The sequence below is a fragment of the Malaclemys terrapin genome, chromosome 1, assembly GCF_027887155.1.
Source record: "Malaclemys terrapin pileata isolate rMalTer1 chromosome 1, rMalTer1.hap1, whole genome shotgun sequence".
Lineage (NCBI taxonomy): Eukaryota > Metazoa > Chordata > Testudines > Emydidae > Malaclemys > Malaclemys terrapin.
The window spans coordinates 231,073,583-231,097,100 of record NC_071505.1 but is presented as its reverse complement, the minus strand read 5'-3'; the positions used below and the strand labels follow the sequence as shown (position 1 = coordinate 231,097,100).

General features: G+C 41.6%; 1 protein-coding gene across 1 annotated transcript in view; it reads right to left on the bottom strand.

The window, feature by feature from the left end:
• Nucleotides 1-302: 302 nt before the first annotated feature.
• TUBGCP5 (tubulin gamma complex associated protein 5) overlaps nt 303-23,518 on the bottom strand; it is a 48,488-nt gene continuing 25,272 nt past the window's right edge. Inside the window, exons 15-23 of the mRNA XM_054008973.1 lie at nt 22,270-22,458; nt 19,757-19,939; nt 18,665-18,749; nt 18,432-18,552; nt 16,512-16,690; nt 15,048-15,173; nt 4,075-4,163; nt 2,639-2,739; nt 303-1,193 (exon numbers count right to left, since the gene is read on the bottom strand). Coding sequence (XP_053864948.1) covers nt 1,147-1,193; nt 2,639-2,739; nt 4,075-4,163; nt 15,048-15,173; nt 16,512-16,690; nt 18,432-18,552; nt 18,665-18,749; nt 19,757-19,939; nt 22,270-22,458 — 1,120 coding nt within the window. The 3' untranslated portion in view covers nt 303-1,146. The remainder of the gene's footprint in view (nt 1,194-2,638; nt 2,740-4,074; nt 4,164-15,047; nt 15,174-16,511; nt 16,691-18,431; nt 18,553-18,664; nt 18,750-19,756; nt 19,940-22,269; nt 22,459-23,518) is intronic.

Genomic DNA, 23,518 nt, shown 5'->3' with positions numbered 1-23,518 from the left:
ACATACTAGAGGACACCAGCAGTTTGCCTGTGTATGACACACCAGTGTTGCCAGCTTTCTCGTGATTTGGTATTGCTCTTAAAGCCCCTGCTCTTGGAGTCATGTGATTACATTAAAATCTCAGCTTTTGTTTAAAAAAAATACTGAGTTTCCTCTGCAACCATGGGGGTTAGAAAGCTCAGAAATATTAAGCCTAAAGGCTTAGGGTTGGCAGACCGTTGACCTGAGCTCAGACAGCCAAAAAACTTACAAAGTTTGTGACTGTATTTCAGCAGAAGTACAGATGAAAAGTAGCATTTCAGTCAATCTCTACAGGCTCTTTTTATTATTTATTTAAAACAGGTGATAGGACAAGGCTGCTAGTCCCAGGATTAGAGATTGTTTCTTTGCAGGTGGTAAGAAGGAATTGAGTGGCAGTTGAATACACTCCATCTTTTCTGCCCTCGAGAGGGGGTAACACAAGGATATGCAGGGCACATGTGTGATCCCAAAGAACACAGCTGGTTAAAAGATTCTGATTTGTTGTGCATGCGGCACATGCACACCAAGAGTGAGATCCACATTTACAGACACTTGAAGAACTACCAGTATTAGAGGCTGGGTTGCAAGAGACTAGGAAGCTGGAGAAGGGGCAGATCAGGGAAGGGTAAGGAGCTGAGAACACGTATTCTTGTACTCCGCATTTTCACAGTTATAGTATATTCTACATATGTGCTTTTGATCCTAGTTAAAAATGGCAAGTATTTAACATTTCTTGCAAAACTAATGGAAACTATTTTAAAGACTTAATCAGCAAATACTCTATTTAACAAAATAGTGAGTAATTCCTTCTTCACAAGAAGAAACATTTCATGTATTTTCAAATCAGCTACTTTTACAAGACAGTATGAATCTGATGTTATAGCATACTAACATGCAGGAAAAAAATACAGCCACAACCAATACTCATTAAATACTGTACATCACCATTTACAGTTTCAAACATTTTACAGTTTCAAACAGTTAATGAACGGAAATGATATCAACTGCCATTTATCTACATATACATGGATTTCAGTATAAAATGCTCATTTTGAATAAATAATGTTGCAGATGAATGCTGCAGGAGTTCAGTTCTTGAGTAGTTCCATGCACTCTGGTCTTTTGTTAACTTTGTTCCATGCCAGCCATGAGTGACACAGCTAAAGACTCCACTGTGAATCAAAACAGATAAAAAAATGTTTAAACATTTTAAATATTCTTGGTTACATCACTCTGCAAAGGTTTACTGAAATTGTCAGTTTTATAGCTTACCAGGCAGATGAGACATCTTTTATTATTCAAATTACAAATAACAATATCTGAGGGTTTAAGTCCCTGCATCAAGCATTTTCAATTTTATCAATTTCATTACCTGAAATATCTGAAATAATGAGGGGCCAATTGAGGAGAGTTAATTTCTTTTCAGCTGTTGGTGTGGAACCTTATCCTTAGCAAAAGGTGCAAAACTGAATAAATGTATCTTTATCCTTTGTAAATAAACAGTATTAATACATCTATACTGAGAATAACCCCACCAACCAAAAGATCCAAGAATATAGGAAAAAATCTGCTTTCATTTACATCAGTGCAAATACAGAGTAAATTCTCTTGAAACAGTAGACCTAATCTATGTTCTGCTCTGCTCTCATATTTATACTTTTGAAATTACAACCATGACCACCTTTTGTATGCTCTGTCACTTTGAGAAGACAGTATCATTTAAGATAAACAAATTGGTGTTATTCTTGCACCACTACCCACCATCATCACATGTTTATTCATCCAAAGAAGCACCTGTTACTTAGGCAAATATTTTATTACTAACTTTAGAAATATTTAGTGGGTGCAACGTTTACACTGAAAAAGTATGAGTATGACTCCTAACGTATGTAACCATTAAAATGTAAATTACTCAGGCAGGCACTGCTTTCATTTGCCAGTTAAGCACCATACAGGACTATAATGCTGCATAAAACAAACCACCACTAAAACCATTGAATTGTTAAAATAGAGCATGGCATTTTATGTCATCCATTTTAGGTTGTCCATTCTGATGTCATAAAACAATAAATGTAGCAATTCTGCTTGGCCTACACCAGGCAATACAACATCTGAATCAAAGAAAAGAATATGTTTAACAGTGATTAGCTCTGACTGCAAACCATTTTTTCGTCACGAATTCAATGCCAGCCATTTTAAGTGATGTGTAGTCAAATAACTGATCACCAAATACTTTATTTTAAGTGGCATGTGAATTCCTTTGGTGAAGTTAGGATTTATGATATATGCCAACATTATTTGCATGTCCCTCCTCAGGGCATTAGGCAAAATGAAGGAAGTTTTGCTAGTCATAAACGAAGTGAGGCACAAATGCTCTAAAATGTTTGTTAAATTGTTTTATTAAAAGAAAATAGAAAATGCTTTGCCAATCCCTCTCTATGGACACACACCTTAAGCTTGTTCTTACACAGGATAAAATTCAATTTAAAACATATTAAACATCAAAACAGCCTCACTCCTACAAACCCAGAAAAGCCTACTTGCCGAAAGAAGCTTATAAATTAAAAGTGTCAATATAGGAAAAGCCTATTGTTTTAAAATTATTCTGTATACTCACAATGAGGAAAAGAGCCTCTACAGACTGCTTTGTTTATAACTGTTACAAGAAACATGTGACAATTTTTAAAATCTGATTCCATCTTCTCTATGGATTCCATCCTAAGAAAGAAGTGCAGTTTAATTTAAACAAATATAAAGTGGATAAATAACTACATAGACAGTTCTATATAAGAGGACATATCCTTTCTTTCTAATAATGAATAAAAACAAGGCAGAGATCATCTTTCAGTTGTTTGTGTACAGAGTGCCTAGCACAACAGGGCCCCAATCCTTGACAGGGGTTTCTAAGCATTATCATAACACAAATAATGGTGAGCTAACTCCACCCTCTGGTCTGCATCTACCAACTATCAGGAAGAGCTACTGATCCTGTCTAGGAAACCTCTCTTACGTGACGTGCTCTAAAGCTCCATACTGCTTCAAAGCCTAGAGCTAGGGAGCTACCTGATGACTTGCTCCTCTTTTTCCCTGACATTGGGGATGGGTTCCACAGGCAAAATCAGAAACACTTGCCCAGGAAATGGATGCCTAGAGCAGGATAACTGACTCATATACACACTAGCACCAAAAACAGTCTTGAAAGTTAGGGGGTAGATTGGGACTTCAATAGGAACAGTTAGGCCAGCAATGAGCACTCCTGAAAATCCTGCCTCAGAGAAATTTCTCATTTTGTGCCTAAGAATACACAGGAGGTATAAAGGAAAAAACAATAGAATACAATCATTTTAGGTTATCCTCATGTAACACAAGAAGTTTATCGGACTTAATATTTTTGATACAATGTGAGTCCTGAACTTTCTGGGTGAAACCCTGGCTCCACTGAACTCAAAGGCAGAACTTGCATTGACTTTAACAGAACCAGGATTTCACCTTCTGAGACATAAGGCAAGGTTACTATCACTAGCAGTCTACATCAAAAAGGAAGATTTACCGAGGAGAAAATAACAAAGGAAGTTTAACTTTTCCTCTCTTCTCCTGCCTTTTTACCAGACCAGAATGAGTCCTTATTGGTTAAACCTACAGTTCTCATAAACCAAGTAAATGAATGTTAGCTTAAAATCACAGGCACTGGAAACTAAATCTCAGAAAAAAATGTAAGTAAAAGGATGACCACTGAGCCTTTCATTTTATTAATTTATAAGAACACATGATGAGAAATAAAAAAGTACTTCCATTTGTTGTTAACCCACTACAGTCTTACAAAATTTTTTTTTTAAATGTATTGGCCACCTTTTTCACTGAGAAACACATTCTGATTATACAACCAACAGGCGCCTGCAGCTGATAAGCTTCAACTCAATTGAATTTATCTTCGTTAACAAAAGGTCACATTAGTCTCCTATTAAACATGCAAAGCAAAAAGATATATGCCTCAAATACAACACTGGAGCTGTGAAATGATCACATTATAAAACATTATGACATATTACTTACCTCCAAGCTCCCAAACCAGCCTGCCAACGATCTGCAAACATCAGCACTAAATTCAGCACTTTCATTATAGCTTCTTTCACAAAACTAACCTAAGATGATAATGGGAAAAAAATATAAGTAGTCTAGTCAGGAATGTATTTTTAAATTCAATAAGTACTTTGGCAGGCAACACTCGATGACATTTAAATTAAGGTTTCAATTAAAAAAACCTTCAGGATACACTCTAATTCTTCCAGCTACAATATGTGCTTTGTTTACTGGATTAACTGTTCAATTAATTCTGTGGTTGGCTATTTTGACAATACCTAATGTATCTAGTATTTGGGACAAAGTACTACAGTGCTACCCCATATACCAAGTGTATAACCTCTGAAGTTCCAAAGTTTCACACAAATTTTGACATTTAAAACATCACACAAATTGCAGATGATGAAATATTTCTTGTCCCTATTTATATTTTGTATACATCAGTGCATCACCCTAGTTGCTTTCCCACCACTGTAGGAACTTTTAATTCAGGTTAATGTAGAGAGATTATACAATCTGGTATATTTTATCACTGCATTTAAACCTGAAATTACTATTTAAAATACACTACTGATATTAGCTAAAGCTATTGCAAACAGGTACAGCACAGGCTGCCTCTACAACAGGGTTTTCAACCTTTTTTTCATTTGTGGACCCCTAAAAAATTTCAAACGAAGGTGTGGACCCCTTTGGAAATCTTAGACATAGTATGCAGAGCCCTAGGGGGTTGAAGTTGAAAATCACTGCTCTAAAATACAATTCAACAACATGACAGAGCTCTAGAATGGGTGGCACCTTCCTTTATTCACCCCCTCCCCACACTTCATGCTATCCCAGTAGAAATAAACTTAAATATATTTTTAGACACATTTCAAACAGCTTGTTTGAATCCTCTAAAATTTGGACAAAAACAAAAAACAAAAAAACCCCAAACCAATAAATGGTTAAGTAACCGTGGGTCTTTGAGATGTATCTCCCTATGGGTGCTCCACTCTAAGTGTACTTGCATCCTCTGCGCCTTTGATTGGAGATTTCTCATAACAGTGTCTGTTCAGCCTGTGCATGCGTGTTGCTTCCTGCTGTTATATATCAGCACGCAGGTAAACCACCCTTAGTTTCTTCTCTACTGTGTAGCAGAGACCTCGAAAGCAGAGGGGAAGGACAGAAGGTAGTGGAGAAACCATAGGGAACCACATCTTGAAGAATTACAGTTACTGCACACAGTGAGTGACCATGTCTTCTTCTAGTAGTGTCCCTATGGGTGCTCCACTGTAGGTGACTACTGAGCAGTTCCCTTTAAGGAGGAAGGGCCTTCAGAGCTGAGTCCAGTATTGAAGAAAGTGTAGCTGAGCCACACACAGCATCAGAAGCCAAGTCATGAGTTATTGCACAGCACTTCACAAAGGTACGTACAGAGGTCCAAGTTGCAGCTCTACTTATTTCACTGATGGAAACATTTTTGCAAAAGGCCGTAGAAGTGGAAACTGATCTTGTAGAGTGAGTTCATATGCCTGAGTGTGCTTGAAGATTACAAGATTGGTAGCAACAGCTAATGCAATCAGATATCCACTTGGGAAGTCTTTTTTTAGAGACTGCCGACCCTTTTGATGTATAATGCAATCGAGACAAATAATTTGGGAGTCTTTGAACGGTTTAGTGCTGCCAAGATAGAAGGCCAGGGCTCTCCTGACATCAAGTGTGTGTAACAACACCTCCTTTTTGTCTAGGTGAGGTTTAGGGTGGAAGATTGGGAGATGAATGGGTTAGTTAATATGGAACTCGGAAGATATTATTGGTAAAAACTTGGGGTGTGGTTGTAATGTTAACTTGTCTTTGAAAAGTTACATGAAAGGGGCGTATGCCATAAGGGCCCCTATATTCCTAACTCTTCATGCTGATGTGAGAGCTACCAGAAATGGTATTTTCAATCAAGAAATGGAGGAGTGAGCAGGTAGTCATTGGTTCAAACAGAGAATCCTGTAAGACATTTAAGAACCAGATTTAGGTCCCAAACCAGAGTAGAATGTTTGACTAGTGGAAACAGATTTCCGAGACCCTTCAGGATCCTCCTAGTCACTGGCTGGGTGAATACAGAATAATATGCTATTGAAGGAATGGAAAGAAATGGTTACTTATGACAACTGTGTTCTCTGAGATATGCTGCAGACATGTATTCCACCTAGGTGTGTACACACGCAGCACACCAGAGCCAGAGAATTTTGCTTAGCCGTACCCATAGAGGGGTGGCAGTCGCACCTAATGACCAGCCCCATCTCTGGCAACATGAAGCAGAGTCTCCCTGACCCCTCCTCAGTTCCTTTACACAGAGACTAGACTCCAATGCAGCGGATGGAGGGTGGGTCCTGGAATACCCATCTGCATCTCATCTCAAAGAACCACAGTTGAAGAAGAAGAAATGGTTACTCACTGTAAGTAAATGCAGCCATGTATTCCACTTATATGACTCACAAGCAGTACCCACCCCAGGAGGTGGGGCTCAGAGTCTACTTAAACAAGGATTGCAGGACCACCTACCAAAACTTGCATCCGCCCTAGAAGGTGGGGTTACTACATAATGGTTCATAAATATATGTACGGACGACCACGTAGCAGCCCTGCAAATCTTCAATATCGAGACGTCACTGAGGAAGGCTACTGACATTGCTTGCACAGAATGAGCTCACACCTGATGAGGAGGCATAGACTAACTTATTTCATACGCAGTCTTGATACAGGATGTCATTCATTTAGAAATCATCTGTGAAGAGACTACTTTCCCTTTATGTGATTTGCATATGACATGAACAGGCAAGGTGAAGCACCATACAGTTTAGTCCTGTCCAGACAGAAGGCTAGATATTGCCTGACATCTAATGGATGGAGATGCTGCTCCTCCGGAGATGAATGCAGCTTAGGAAAGAACACAGATAAATATACCACCTGGTTCAAACAGAACCGAGAAACCACTTTAGACAAAAATTTGGTGTACGATTGTAAATTCATTTTGTCCTTGGAGAATTGTATATAAAGGAGACTCTGCCATTAGAGCATGCAACTCTCATTCTCTTCTTGCAGATGTTATCTGCTACGAGGAATGCAGTTCTCTGACACAAAAGTGGAAAGGTACAAGATGCCAGTGGTTTGAATGGAGGCCCCATTAAAATTGCTAGGACCATGGTAAGGTCCCAAAGAGGAACCAGCTCTTGGACCAGAGGATAGAGATGAAGAAGCCCTTTTAAGAATGTTGCTACCACAGTATTGGAGAAGACTGATCTTCCCTTCGGGGGATGAAATGCCGATATCACTGCCAGATGCACTTAGCTCATTGAGAGTGTAATTCCCAACAACTAAAGGTGCAGCAAGTACTCCAAGAGGTCCTGGAAGGAAGCCAGTGTTGGTTGAATTCCATGGGCCAACCACTATACCAAAAACCGCTTCCATTTTGCTGAATAGGCCATTCTGCTAGAGGGTTTTCTACTGCTGACAAGGACCTGTGGAACAGCTGCTGAATACTGCTCTTCCTCCTCATTTAGCCAAGCAGCAGCCATGCCATGAGATGCAGGGAACTGTGTGGGGGATGCAAGGTGTGTCCGTGATTCTCTGCGAGTAGGTCGCGATGAAGAAGAAAGAGGAATGGGAGGCTGAATTGATAATGTAAGAAGGTTGGAGAACCAGCATTGCCTTGGCCACAATGCGGCAATGAGAATAATCTGTGGGATGGTCAGGATTGGGGCGGCGGAAGTGTACAGGAGACCAGACTACTAGCTGAGATGGAAACTATTGGATAGGGATCCCGGACTGAGGATTCCACAACAGCAGAACAGATTGACATTTCCTGTTGTCCCTAATGGCAAACAGGTCCATCATTGGAATGCCCCAAACTCCAAAGATGACCCAGAGGACATTTGTTTTCAAAGACCGCTCAGGGGAAAATTCCTGCTGAGAATAGTCTGAGAGATGATTCTAGATTCTGGGCAAGTGGTTGGCTATCAGAGTGATACTCTCCTCAATGCAAAACTGCCACAACCTGATTGCCTCTTGGCAGAGCACCCTGGAGTGTTCTCCCCCTTGCCTGTTCATATAATACATTGTGGTGATATTGTCGGTAAATATGTGAACCACTGAGCCCCTGATATGGTCCAGAAAAGCGTGATATACATTGAAGATGGCCCAAACCTCCAGCACTTTGATATGCAGTGAAGACTGCAGCTCTGCTCACAGACCTTGAACTTTCAGCAACTCCAGATGGGCTCACCAGCCCATCTTGGAGACATCAGAGACAGACCTGGATGGTAAGGACTGGATGAAGGGAGCACCCTGACTAATGTTCTCCAGGAGCATCCACCCCAGCAAAGAGTCCTGGACCAGTGGAGGGAGATGGACCAATCTCTCCAAGGAGTGAAGAGTCAGATTGTAAACTGTCCTGAGCCACATCTGATGGAGACAAAGACACAACCCTGCAAACTGGACCACCTGCATGCCAGCAGACATGTAGCCCAAGAGCCTCAGAACCATCCAACACATCATGGAAAGCTGGGATTGCAGACTAAGGGAAAGGTGGCGAATGATTGAAAATGGTCAGTCAGCAGAAATGCTCTCAAACTCAGAGAGTCTGTTAGGGCCGCAATGAACTCTATTTTTTGAGTGGGAACCAAAATTGACTTCAGTTTTTAGAATGAAACTCAGATGGTTGAGCAGGCACAGTGTAATGTTGATGTCCTCTCTGGACTTGCCTCTCAATATAGCCAGTCGTCCAGATATAGGAAGATGTTCATTCCTTTCTTCCTGAGGTATGCTGTCTCCAAGACCATGCATTTGGTAAAAACCCAAGGGGCAGAAGAGAGGTCGAAGGGCAACACCATATACTGAAGATGGAGCTCTGCTATGATGAATCAAAGGAACTTTCTGTGGCCCAATAGGTGTCCTGAAGGTTCAGGGCAGCAAACCAGTCATTCTGAGACAACATGGGGAGGATAGTTGATAGAGTGACCATTTGGAACCTCTTGTATCAGATATATTTGTTAAGGCCTCGAAGGTCGAGAATGGGTCTTATCCTCCTTCGGATTTGGGAATAGAAGCCATGAACCCGGTGTTCCAGCAAAACCTCCTCCACCACTCTCAAAGCCAGTAGAGAGTGAACCTGCTCAAGGAGCAGTATCTGGTGAGAGGGGTTCTTGAAGAGGAACAGGGAGGGATGGACAGGGACTGGATGACATAGCCAGATCTGACAGTGCCTAGGACCCAGCTGTCAGTGGTGATCGAACCCCTTGCATTGTGAAAGAAGGCCGTCCTGTCCCCAAACGGAAGGGATGGGGAGAAAGGAATGATGATTAGAACACTGCTCTGGACCAAAGAGTCAAAATGGGTACTTAACTGTGCTGGGGAGGGCACGTGGACTGGCCAAACCCCAGACAAGACTGCCTCCTTCTATGGGATCTATGCCCCTTTCTGACATAGTCCCGCTGTCTTGGGGGAGGGAACAGCTGCCCAAATGTGCACTGCGGATGATACTGCTGCTGTTGACGACGTGGCGCCTCTGCACTGTTGGTGTATATACTCCCAAGGGCTGTTGGGTAGCTCTAGAGTCCTTGAAGTGCAAAGTCTCATTTGTCTTACCCCAAAACAGCGTTTGGCCATCAAAGGGCAAATCTTCTACCTCCTGCTGCACATTGAGAGCTATGCCCAAATTCTGCAGCCAGGAAACCCTTCTCATGGCCACTGCTGAGGGCGGCCATCACTCTGACCGCAGATTCCAGCACAGACTGCAACAAAGTCTTTGTCACCAAGCAGCCTTCGGTGACAAATGCCCAAAATTCCTCTCTCAAGGCTTATGGTAGCTGGTCTGCAAACTTAGACATAGTCATCCAGTTCACGAAGTCAAACTTGAACAGCAGTGCTTGCTGGTTAGCAATCTGCATCTGCAAGGAAGAGGAGGTAGAAATCTTCCTGCCCATCAGGTCCATTCATTTAGAGTCCTTATCCTTGGGAGTGGGCTTGAACCTGCCCTGACAGGTTCTATCATTCACCACAGTTACGACCAGGGAATGTGGGGCCTGATGGGAGTAAAAACCCTCACATCCCTCCACCAGAACGAAGTAGCACTTTTCCTTGTGCTTTGCTGCAGGCGGTACCAAAGCCAGCATGCTCCAGAGGACCTTAGCAAGCTCAAGGAGTGAATCATTAATAGGGAAGGAGACTTTCCCAGGGATAGATGGCTGCAGATAAGCATTAACATATGGGTGTTCTCTTGAAAGAGCTCCGTTTGAATACCCTACGAAGCAGCCACACACTGCAAAAAGTCCTAGCATGCCTTGAAATCCTCCAGTACTGAAGGGGAGGAAGACCCAGGCACCGTTGAATCATCCAGGGATGAAGATGAAATGGTTAACTGTGCCAGAACCGGACCTTGCTCCAGGACTGATGGAGCTGGATGGGACGACTACGGAGGCTCTGCGAGGGGAAAGCTCATTGGTGCCTGGGCCTGTGGTAGATCAATGGTACCACCACAGACCTGGTTGGTGATCTCACCTTCAAGTGAGACGAAGAGTGGGACTGCCGAAGTGTCTGACGGATTTCATGGAGGACACTGGTATGGATAAGGCATGGTGGCCAGTAGGCGCAAGACCAGGTGCCCCTGTCCCGAATGTGAGATGAACACCAATCCTAGTACCCATAGCGCTCCATAAATGGTCCCCCAATGTGGGCCAGGTAATGGACAGCGAGAGAAGGAAGAGCCCAACCTGGATGCTGAAGAGTAGTGGGCTTCAGGGGATAAAGGTGGAACCATCCGTCAGGGTGCAAGCAACTGGTCTGACTAATCCATAGCCCAAAACGAAGAGGGAGCAAGCGCCAACAGCAGAAATGGTACCAACACCAAGTATGCCTCCTTCGTTTCTGGTGCAAGAAGCAGTGTCGACGCCAAAGTTGGCAGCAGTACCAAGGTAACTGATGATGCCGAAGTGGAGGGTGATGAGTGCCGACAGGGTAATGTTGGCAGCGCCAGGTGCAGGGGTGCCAAAGACACTCCCGGTGCTGGAGAGGTCCTTCACACCAAGCCCAGCAGCAGCCCCCATTTCACGGACTGTGAAAGAGAAACAACAGAGTATGGTGCTGACAGACCCACAGGTTCAGCAGCCTGCCCAGCCAGTAGGAAGATGAAGGAAGCAGCCCTGGCAAAGTCCTGGACCACGGACAAGGTTGGGACAGAAAAGCAGAGGAAGTCCATTGCTACCAGATGCACCATCAGCGTGGAAAGAGACAGTGCCAGTATTGCCCTCATCAGTACTGGACTCAATGGATATCCCGGGGCTGGAACTGGAGACGACCGTACAGGGTCTCTGACCTCCTTGTGTGGTACCAGTGAGTGGTTGTCGGGATTTCCTCCATCCTGCGCATTGGCATTCACCCCGGCCCAATCCATGCTCCTTCTGAAGGAGGGAGACGAGTCCCCATGCAGTGTGGAATGGCCTGAGTCAGTCTTATGCAACCTTTTTCTCAGTGCACGTGATAGGGAACAACTCCTTCATCTCTTTGGAGAGACACCACATCCAGGAAGCAAAGCAGAAGCACACTCAGAACTGGAGGGCAACATCCGATCTGACAAGGGCCTCAGTGCCGAAGCAAGCCGCATGTCCTGTTTGAGCACCTAGTGCTTCAAATGAAGATCCCTCACCACCAGAATCTATTTGGTGAACGATCTATAAATGGGAAACCACTCCTTACTGTAGACTTCGTGTAGGCACAGCAAGCACCTATGTGGGGATTGTTCTTGGGGATTGCTCCCCCTCATAACAGACAATTTTTAACCCTTGGTAAGGGCAATACTAGAGAATCACAAATTATAACTAACTACAGCAACACTAACTAACGCTATACTAAGGATACTAATTTCTAGTTGTATTTAATTAGTCACTAAAAATAGAGGGATTGTGAGGTGAAAACCATGCAGAGCTCCAACTCCAGTCACAGGCAGTAAGAAGAAACTGATGGATGTCACGGCGGCACTGCCTCATATAGCCAGAGGAGGGGCTATGGGCACAAGTGCCGCCCCTCTACAGGTACTGCTTGGCAAAATTCTCTGGCTCCTGTGTGCTAGGTGTGCACACACCTAAGTGGAATACACAACTGCATCTACTCAAAGAAGCCACCATGATGGCTCTCAGGTGGACTCTAATGGAAATTAGTGACAGTTCCAAGTTTTTAAAGTAGTAGAATGCAGTCCACTATGTCTGACAGTGATGAGATTGTGAGTGGAATGTGTTTGAGGCCACACCAGTAGGCAAATCTTGTCCATTTTTGCAAGTGTAGCATGTAGATGGTTTTCTGCTGGAGAAGAGGCATATCTGACTGCCCTGAGTTCCAGGAGGTTGATGTGCAGAGTTGTTTCCAGAGGTGTCCATGTGCCCCGGGCCATGTGGGTGTCTAGATGTGCATCCAGCGTTATGATAACTGCAGGAAGAGGGCAGCTGAAAGTGACTCCTGCACAAACTTTGTGAGGGTATTTCCACCAATTGAGAGATTCCTTTATGAAAGCAGGTATCGAAAGTAGTATAGTTAGACTGTGTCTGTTCAGGGAATTAACAGTCCTGAACCACTCTTGAAGGCATCCCATTCACAGTCTTGCATGGTATATAATGAAAGTATCAGCTGCCATAGACCCCAACAGCTGAAAACAATTCTTGACCAGGGTTTGAGGGCTGATCTGGACTGTACTGACTATGCTGGATAGAGTCATGAATCTGTGCATTGAGAGGCAGGCTCTTGCCCCTATTAAATCGAGACGAACTCGTATTCTAACTTTTGCACAGGGGTTAAGGTGGATTTTTGAATGTTCAATTGCAGATCGAATTGGAGAAATGAGGTCTATGGCTTCACAAGTTGCTTCCTGACCTTTCAGAAGCCAATTGTCTAGGTAAGGGACCACCACAATTCCCTTTCTGCGGAGATGTCCCGCTACTACTGACATGGCCTTTGGGTGAAGAAGAAAAAAAAAAAAAAAAAAAGAGTCCTTCAACATTTGCAGAGATTGTGCTTTCAGCAAACAGTTTGGTGCCATCAAAAAGAAGGTCTTGACCGTATTCTGGACCTCCTTGGGAAATCCTGAGAGCAGAAGCCAGAAGGCCCCCTATAACTACAGCCATAGAAATCAAATGAGTGGCAGTATCACTAGAGCCAAAACAGGCCTACAAAAAATATGTTCAGGTGAGCAGTTGGCCTTCTGCAATAATTGCCTGGAATTGCTCTCTATGTTCTGCTGGTAGATACTCAATAAAGGAGTTCAGCTTGGTATAATTTATATAGTTATACTTCACCATTAATGCCTGGGAGTTGGCGATTCTCAATTGTAAAGTGGCTGACAAATATCCTTTTCTACCAAACATGTTGAGGCGTTTATGATCTGTATCACAGAGCGTAGATATAGCATGGTGCTGACTTCACTGTTTATTAACTCCCTTGACCATTAAGGAGTTAGGAAAGGAATGGGAAAATAAAAACGGAGTCCTTAGAGGAGACAAGATATTTTTGTCTGCACTCTTACACGTTGGCAGAATTGACGCTGGAGGTATGCCAAATAACCTTTGCAGGATCTAGAAGGGCCTCGTTAACAGCCAGGGTAATTCGGGCAGATGAAACTGTCTGAAGGATGCCAAGTAGCTTATGATGGTTCTTTAACCTCCTCAAGACAGATCTGTAAACAATCTGCAACCTTCTTGATAAGGTCCTGCCACTTTACAATTCCGAATTGCCAACTCTCAGGCATTAAATTATACCAAGCTGAACTCCTTTATTAAGTATGAACCAGCAGAACTTTATAGTCTTTAGTTTTAACCATATTCTGAGTACCTGAGGAACCAGCAGCCTCATGGGTTGAAGAGAATTAGGGGCCAAACCCACTGAAGTCATCGGAGACTGTGACTTCTTTGAGGTAGGTTCCCTACTCGGAAAACTCGAGGGATGGTCTCTGGGAATCTTATGAAAGGAATCGTGCCCTCAAGGAGTACGGTTCAGAGACAGTGGAGGCAGCGGACTTACTCAGAGGCCAACATACAGAGGAGGTCCCCTGACCAGTGTCAGAGGCTGAGCATAGTGAGCTCTCCATTGTGAGGAGTCAGTTAGAGCTCCCTGTTTTTTGATGGCTCTAGATTTTAATGCCAGACAGAAGTTGCACTTTTAGAAAAGATGAGACTCCCTGAGGCAACAGATGCACGAGGAGTGTCAGTCAGTCACCGGGAATGCCCGCTGGCACAACAGGCAGCGTCTGAAACCAGGAGAACTTAGCATGTCCTCCCAGTAAAGCAAAAACTCCCAGGAGAGGAGAAATTATCGATCTAAAAGATAAAAATAAATTAATCTTTTCAAAAAAGCCAAAAGAACAGCTAAAACTACTACTAAGTACTAACTATACTAAGAACAACTATAATAAACTAAGTTCTAAAAGAGCTAAGACGACACAGTTGGGGTAAAACGATGCAGACAACTGATAAGGTTTTGTCCCAGGCCAATGTGGGTTAGAAAGAACTGAGGGTAGTTTCCACACGCAGTGCTATCTAACAGCACAGAGCACGAGACTGAGTTACACACTTGCACAGGCCAAATGGACACTGCTCTGAGAAATCTCCAATCAAAGGCACAGGGGGCACAAGAGCACCTGGAGTGGAGCACCTATAGGGACAGTACTCAAAGAATCACCATAAATTCCCACATCTTCTAGCCACAGGTGACCCATGTACAATTTGAAGAACTGAACTGTATAATTAAGGAAATGATTCTGAGTGGGAAGCAAATGCATGAGTCTCAATTGTAACTCTGGAAAGGCTACTGCCTCTCCACAATATCTGTAATTACCATATGTCAAAATCCAACATATACTGGATGATTTTTAATGACAAACATTTCTCCCTTGTTGAGCTGAAAATACCACGTATTCAGTTTTACTTAACACATACCTTTTCTCTCAGCAGGCAGCGATCATGGATTGTAGACAAATATCTATAATGAATTTTAATCAGTTGATCTAAATCTTTGGCTTCTTCTACCTGATGCTGAAACTCCAAACCTGTACTGTGAAGAATCTTTAAAAGATAAAGCAAGGAGTATTAACATGAATACCACCTCTATGACTGGAATCCCCATAGTTCTTTTCTCTACACTTCTCTGGGGAGTTCTTTTTATCAGGGATTTGGAGCAATCAAATTTTTTAATTGCTCTGCTCCGGCTCCACTCCAGCTCCGGGCAAAAACCTACTGGTCCGCGCTCCAGCTCCGGGCTCCGCTACAAAGCCCTGCTTTTTATAGTCTGAACCTCAATTATTCCCTCACTCCTCCCCTCTTCCATCACTACCTTTCAGGTTCAGTCTTATGGCCACCATCCATATAACCAAAAACTGAACTCCCTTCAACTTGTCAACGATATTCTTTAATTCGATAGTGCAGCGGTTCTCAAACTTCATTGCACTAAGACTCCCTTCTGACAAAAAAAAAATTACTACACGACCCTGGGCGAGGGCTGGAGCCCAAGCCCTGCTGCCCCAGGGTTGAAGCCCTCAGACTTCAGATTCAGCCCCGAGCCATAGCAAATCTAACACTGGCCTTGGTGATTAAAATGGGGTCACGAGTCACTTTGGGGTCACAACCCAGTTTGAGAACCACTGCGATAGAGAGGCTGCTCTTGTACCATGGACTGAATATGCCACTTCTGTAGGTGTTGATTCAGGGCATGCTACCATCATTAGAAATCCCAGATCCTGACGGCCTAACAATCAAGAGACTGGGACTGGAAATAGCACTCAGAACCTCTTGCATAACACAGAGCATCATCATTAAGAAAGTGGGCCAGCTTTTATCTATTCTCCTTTCAAAAAGAGTGTATTAACACAGACTGGCAATTCATATACAGGAGTAGGGTAAGTGTGGATCTGCACAAGTTCCTGCTTCACTTAAGAGAATATAAACTTTTGGAAATGGACATTAGTTAACTCCCAGAGGCACACATGTAAAGACACAACTTTTGCAGTAATGCTATTAGGAGTGCAGAATAACAGCAGTTTACTGAAATCTATTGTTTCTCTTGACATTAACGTCCTTTCTTTGCAAACCTTTGGGGTGAAACGTTAGTCTGAAGAAAAGTGTTACTAATATCAAAGAATTATGTACATTAAAAACTCCTAAAAGTCTATTTAATATTTACTGATTTAAGATGTCTTACTTAAAATTCAAACAAACAACCAGCATGAATATTTTCAATATACATTCCTTTTTAGTTCAGGACTTAAAAACTGAACAAAATAGACATTAAGTGAAGACACTACTTATTTGCACATGCTTAGTCAGAAGTTGTTTTGAATTATTAGCTATGTTATGACTACAGTTAGAAATTCTTACAATACGTAAGATTATTGTAAAAGGACAAACCCTGGTCATGATGTAGTTGTGCAAGCTGTTAACAAAATGCATGAGTTTCACTCTTAAGAGGAACATGCGGTGAATTTGTTGTTTTATAAATTCTGTTTGTGATCCAAACTGAGGAACTGTCTCTTGTTCTAATTGAGGTCCTTCCTTTAACTGTGGTTTTTCGGTAGCATTTACTAGTTCTAAAAATGGAGAGGAAAAAGTTTGGGTGAATATTTATAAAATAAATAGGTATTAACTACATTTAAATATTAATTAAAACTAAAATGTATCCTTTTTATTAAAGTTATCAGAACAATAATATACTGAAATAGCTTTTGTCCTTTAATTCAGATACTTATCAGTATCTACATAACAATCATATATTAAAATAGTAACTGGGAGCGGATGTTATGATGCAATTAATTGTTTGCTACATATTAAAGGGCGGAGATTGATATATTACAAAATAAAAAAAATTACATGAACATAAACTGTTATCTTCACAAGGGGGACAACACTTCAAAGCCCAGTCATACCCTTACAAATTAAAACTCATTTTAGCAAATTAGAAAGTACAGTTCTTAATACCTTCAGTGACACAATGATGCAATAGAGTTATAAAAGTCTTTAGGTGAAACCTGAGTCCAACCACTCAAACTCTCTGGATGACACAGTTATTTATTTTCAAAGGTTAATCAGAGTGGACTACTTTATATAAAACTCTTAATAGTATGAACACCAAAAGGCCACTGAAGTGGAATACTGGAAAAATCCCTGACCCTCCTCCACATCACTCCCACACGCCCTACTGATCTTGACCACACAATTAAAGAGCCCATAGACTTTCTGCCAGCACAGGAAAATTAAACTCCCAAGTACACATTCTGACCTATATACATTTACTTTGTAGTTTATAAAAGGTAAGTAACTATTTTCACAACCACTTAGGACAGAAAGTAATGTTACTGGTAAAATCATGGCTGTATTTGCATTAGGATATGATGCACAGGACTTCCTTCAGTAGCTATGGCTGAAGAATGACCTAGTAACAAATCTCAGAGATTTGAAAAAACAAAACAAAAAAACGAACTATAGCTGAATTAAGGTATGGTAGATGGTAGGGGTCCTTTGCAGACAAAGTCAGACCAATTCTGTATTTGGTGCCTAGATACCATACCACAGTGATTGTTGCAAAAGAAATGCCTCAATAAATATAGCCAGCTATATTTAATAGGTGTGTTAAATGAGACACAAATATGATTAATTCTGTAAAGCCATCAAGGATCCAACTAGCTTATAATCTCTTATCCTGGATGCTCATACATCCATTACCACAAATGAGAGAAATTTGCCATCAAGATGGATGGACATTGCCCCCAGCAATGTCAATTTTACTTCAAAACTTGACTTCCAAAATAATTTAACTGCATACATATCAGGAAAGGATTCTCACCATGGGCCTTATTCGAACACCAATGAAGGCAATGGAAAGACTCCAATTCATTTCAGTGGGTTTAGATGAGGTTCCATGTAACTTTCACACTGCTCTGCTGAGCAAAATTAATTTAGCAACTATCTTTCCCAGCACCTTGTAAATGCTACAAACAGGAGCTATTATGCTGCAATACTGACTTTTCAAAAAGGCTACCATAATACTGGGTGTATTCAAACAACTGTCAATAGCATGGATACCAATATGCCATAAAACAAGACCTTATACACCTCTACCCCGATATAACGCGACCCAATATAACATGAATTCAGATATAACGCGGTAAAGCAGCGCTCCGGGGGGGGCAGGGCTGCGGGCTCCAGCAGATCAAAGCAAGTTCGATATAACGCGGTTTCACCTATAACGCGGTAAGATTTTTTGGCTCCCGAGGACAGCGTTATATCGGGGTAGAGGTACAGATTTAAGAAATATTTCAAGAAATTTCTTACCATCAAATCGTAAAACATCTAAGCTATACTTGGCCCACTTTATTTGTAATAAGAGAAGAAACACTTGATTGTAAATTTTTTGACATTCTAAACTTATAACTATATCCACAGGCCAAGGGACCTAAAGAGGAAAAACAAACAAACAAAAAAAACACCTTAATTTGATGGAGCAATTTGCTGTTACTTCAAATGTATTTTACAATTAAAGCAAAAGAAACATTATTATATTTTACCTTGTAGCTCAATGTTAAGCCATCTAAGGTATGGACAGGGAGTTTCTTCTTTGCTATATCAACACTTTCAAAAGATATAGACAGCCTACAAAAAAACAAAATACTCTTGTTGCCAATGGTTTGCACTAAGCTGGTGGTTATCTTAAAATGTTTTATTTTAATCTGTCATTACTAAATATTAAGGATCAGATTTAACCTGGTAGGGAAAGATTTGTAAAGATACCTCTGCTCCAAGCTTTGTAAAAAGATTGTATAACACAGGGGTGGCCAACTTGTGGCTCCGGAGCCACATGTGGCTCTTCAGAAGTTTATATGCAGCTCCTTGTATAGGCACCAACTCCAGGGCTAGAGCTACAGGTGCCAACTTTCCAATGTGCCGGGGGGTGCTCACTGCTCAACCCCTGGCTTTGCCACAGGCCCATCCTCCACTCCACCCCTTTCTGCCCCCTCCCCTGAGCCTGCCGTGCCCTCACTCCTCCCCATCCCAGATCCTCCTGCATGCCATGAAACAGCTGATCAGGAGATGCGGGGAGGGAGGGGGAGGCACTGATTGGCAGGGCTGCCGGTGGACAGGAGGCGCTGGGAGCCGGGGGCAGGAGGGAGGGGAGCTGATGCGGGGCTGCTGACGTATTACTGTGGCTCTTTTGCAATGTACATTGGTAAATTCTGGCTCTCTCTCAGGCTCAGGTTGGCCACCCTGGTATAACAGAATTACTAATCAAGACACTATTGCAAGTGAATATATAGGGGAACTTATTGTGGCGGAAAACAAAAACAAATGTCTACAGGTAAAATTTAGTTCTAGTGAACAGATTAATTAATGCTCTCATACTTTAAGTAGATAACAATCATATGTTTATTTCCACCATACTGCATTTTGAATACGCTATCAATGCACACAATAGTTTCTGGCACAAAACGCAGTGACAGAATGACCCAAAGTGGTTGAACTGACAGCTATACTGATGACTAAGACCACAATAGAGCCTAATATTTATGTATTTCATAAACCTATCATTTCAACAGGAAGATAGAAGGAAAGTGAAAGGAAAAAAGTTATTTTTACTTTCAACTTAATTCTATGCATTTTACCTTGAACTGTCCTCTGGGTAACGTTGTCCAACTGCTTCTTGGAGTTGAACATTTAGAAATGATACATTCTGCCAAGTTTCCTTTTCTCTTATTTTATCAAAAATAGATGTGTAGAAATCATACATAGTATCCCCAGCTTCAAGCAAAAAAAAGTTTCGCATTGCCTGCAAGTACTCTACCAGCCTGAACAGGGAATACAAATACACAAACATCTCTTCAATATGCATTATATTCCTTTAACATAAAAATGTCACATTATGTAATGCAAACCTTTAAAAGTCTCATCATCACAAGAACTCCCAACTGAATCCCATACTCCAGTGAAGTCTATTATACATTACTTTTTCACATAAACATCACTTAGGCCCAGATGTAGCAAAATACTTAACCATGTACGTAGCTCAAAGCATTGAAAGTAATGCCACTGATTTCAGTAGGACTAGTCATGTACTCAAGCACTTTTCTGGATCAGGCCCTCAGTTCAAGAACAGCTTTATGGGGAGAAATAGTGCATCTGGGGACCGACTGGCTAAGCAGCAGTTCTGCAGAAAAGGACCTGGGGTTTACAGTGGACAAGAAGCTGGATGAGAGTCAGCAGTGTGCCCTTGTTGCCAAGAAGACTAATGGCATATTGGGCTGAATTAGTACGAGCATTGCCAGGAGATCGAGGGAAATGATTATTCCCCTGTATTCGGCTCTGGTGAGGCCACACCTGGAGTATTGTGTCCAGTTTTGGTCCCCCCACTACAGAAGGGATGTGGACAAATTGGAGAGAGTCCAGCAGAGGGCAACGAAAATGATTACGGGGCTGGGGCACATGACTTACGAGGAGATGCTGAGGGAACTGGGATTATGTAGTCTGCAGAAGAGAAGAGTGAGGGGGGATTTGATAGCAGCCTTCAACTACCTGAAAGGGGGTTCCAAAGAGGATGGATCTAGACTGTTCTCAGTGATAGCAGATGACAGAACAAGAAGCAATGATCTCAAGTTGCGGTGGGGTATGTCTAGGTTGGATATTAGGAAACACTATTTCACTAGGAGAGTTGTGAAGCACTGGAATGGGTTACCTAGGGAGGTGATGGAATCTCCATCCTTAGAGATTTTTAAAGCCCGGCTTGACAAAGCCTTGGCTGGGATGATTTAGTTGGTGTTGGTCCTGCTTTGAGCAGGGGATTGGACTAGACGATCTCCTGAGGTCTCTTCCAACCCTAATATTCTATGATTCTATGATCTCTCTAACTGCAGAACCTGAAAAAATTCCAACGTCATTGGGAGTTTTGCCAAAGTAAGGGCTCCAATATCACTTCCTTAACTGTTAAAAAAAGGGGAAGAAGGGGTAGTAGTACTTCCCTATTTCACAGAGGTGCTGTAAGGATGGATACATTTAAAGACTGTAAGGCACTTGGATACTATGGTGATGGAGGCCACATGAGTACCTTAAATAGAAAGACTGTGACTTAGGACCAGGTCAGAGGTTATGAGATCAGGCCACTTTATTCAACTCAGCATGACAATATCACATAATTAGTGGTAGTGTAATGGCCAAATTCAAATTTAGATAATCATATTCTGTCTTCCTAAAATTTCTCCTATATTTTAAGCTGACTGTGTGAAAGCCTGGTTCCACTGAAGTCAATAATAGCTTTGACATTGACTTAATTGGGGCCAGGATTTTACGCATTGTTCTTTCTAGGAATATTTATATTTGTCAATTTTTAACTGTTTTCATACTTCTCTATCCAAAAGTACTTAATATCATAATCTAGTGTATGAATTAAGACATGTGTTTACCTTTAAACGTTATTTAAAGCAAATGTATTAAAATACTATGTTTTTATCAAGCTGATTACACTTTACTTTTTCTTTGCTTATCGTTATTATTTGTATTACAATACTGCTTAGAGACCCAGTCTGAGACTGGTCAACCACTGTGCTTCATGCTGTATAAATATATAGTAAGAAACGGTTCCTTCAAAAAAGACCTTACAAACTAAGGGCTTGTCTACATTTAAAATGCTACAGTGGCACCATAGTGCAGCTGCACTTCAGTGTAGATGTTACTTACAGCGACTGGAAGGATTCTCCCATCACTGCATGTAATCCACTTCGCCGAAAGGCGATAGCTAAGTCTTCCGTTGACCTAGTGCTGCCTATATGGGGACTTAGATCAGCTTAACTATGCCACTCAGGGATGTGAACTTATAATACCCAAATGATGCAGTTATGCCAACATAATGTTCTATTGTAGCCTAGGCTTAAGTAGGTAATACAGACAAAAGGATAGAACACAAAAGAACAACGAATAGAGTGATGGTTGGAAAATATTATGTTAATTCCGCATATTAGTGCTTTTGTTAGTGTTTATCACTGCAGAATTAGAAGAGAAGATTAAACAGTTTGTAAAAGATTTCAACTACAAATCAATTTTCTTAAAGTAACTGGTGCTTTTACAGTATGGTATACCAATGATAATGGAATATGCTTTTTAAGCAGGACCTAATTTCATTTCTTACCTGTAATCCTTCTTTAAAGTTTGCATTAGGTTGCCACAGCATTCCAGATATTGCTTATCTATGTGAGGATAAAGGCAAGACCTCAGCGTCAGTTCAAATGTCTGGCATGTCACTGATTCAGAGGATCTATCCACGCAAACATCACCACCAGTAAATGTCTCATGAAAGTCACTTTGCTCCAAATACAGCCTTCAAAATAAAAAAAAAAACATTGCTTAGCTGGAAAGGAATTGATCCATATAATACCTAACAGAAAGTGTCATACATTTAAAACTTTGTGGTCTCATTTTAAGCAGAAAGCTAAATGTGCTTAAAAATAAAAAAATAATAAGGCATTGAAAAAGTAGTAAAAAGTTCATTCCAGTACTGGTAACTCAATGGATATTAGTGCCTTAACTCAGACAAGCCCATTATTTCGAGTGACTATACATACAACGTTTGTATAACAAGGCATAAGAGTACTAATTTGGATGATGTGCTATAACCACCTAATCACTCACTGTGTTTATGCCAGTTCTTGTTGTAGTTCTGAAAAGCAATACCAGTACAAATACTGTAAACCTCAATAAATAAGAAAAATATTTGTTTTATATGATCTTTTAGGGCTAGACTGTGATGTAAGGCCTAAACAAGGCGTTATCGGTTTTCAGATATTCCAAGCCAGAAAGGACCACTGTGGTTGTCTAGTCTGTCCTCCTGTATAACACATCACAGAATTTCCCCAAAATAATTTCTAGAGAATATATTTTAGAAAAACATCAACCTTGATTTAAAAATTGCCATTAATGGAGAATCCACTCTGACCCTCAGTAAATTGTTCTAGTGGTTAATTACCATCGCTTAAATGCACCTAATTTCCAGTCTAAATTTATCTAGCTTCAACTTTCAGCCATTGAACATTCAGCTATACCTTTCTCTGCTAGACTGAAGAGTCCATTATCAAGTACACCTCTACCGCGACCTGATATAACAAGAATTCGGATATAATGTGGTAAAGCAGTACTCCAGTGGGACAGGGCTGCGCACTCCGTTGGATCAAAGCAAGTTCGATATAATGCAGTTTCACCTATGACGCGGTAAGATTTTTTGGCTCCGGAGGACAGCGTTATATCGGGGTAGAGGTGTACTTGTTCCCCATGTAGGTACTCAGATGGTAATCAAGTCATCCCTTAACACTCTTTGTTAAGCCAAATAGATGGAGCTTCCTGAGTCTATCATTACTAAGGCAGGTTTTCTAATCCTTTAATCA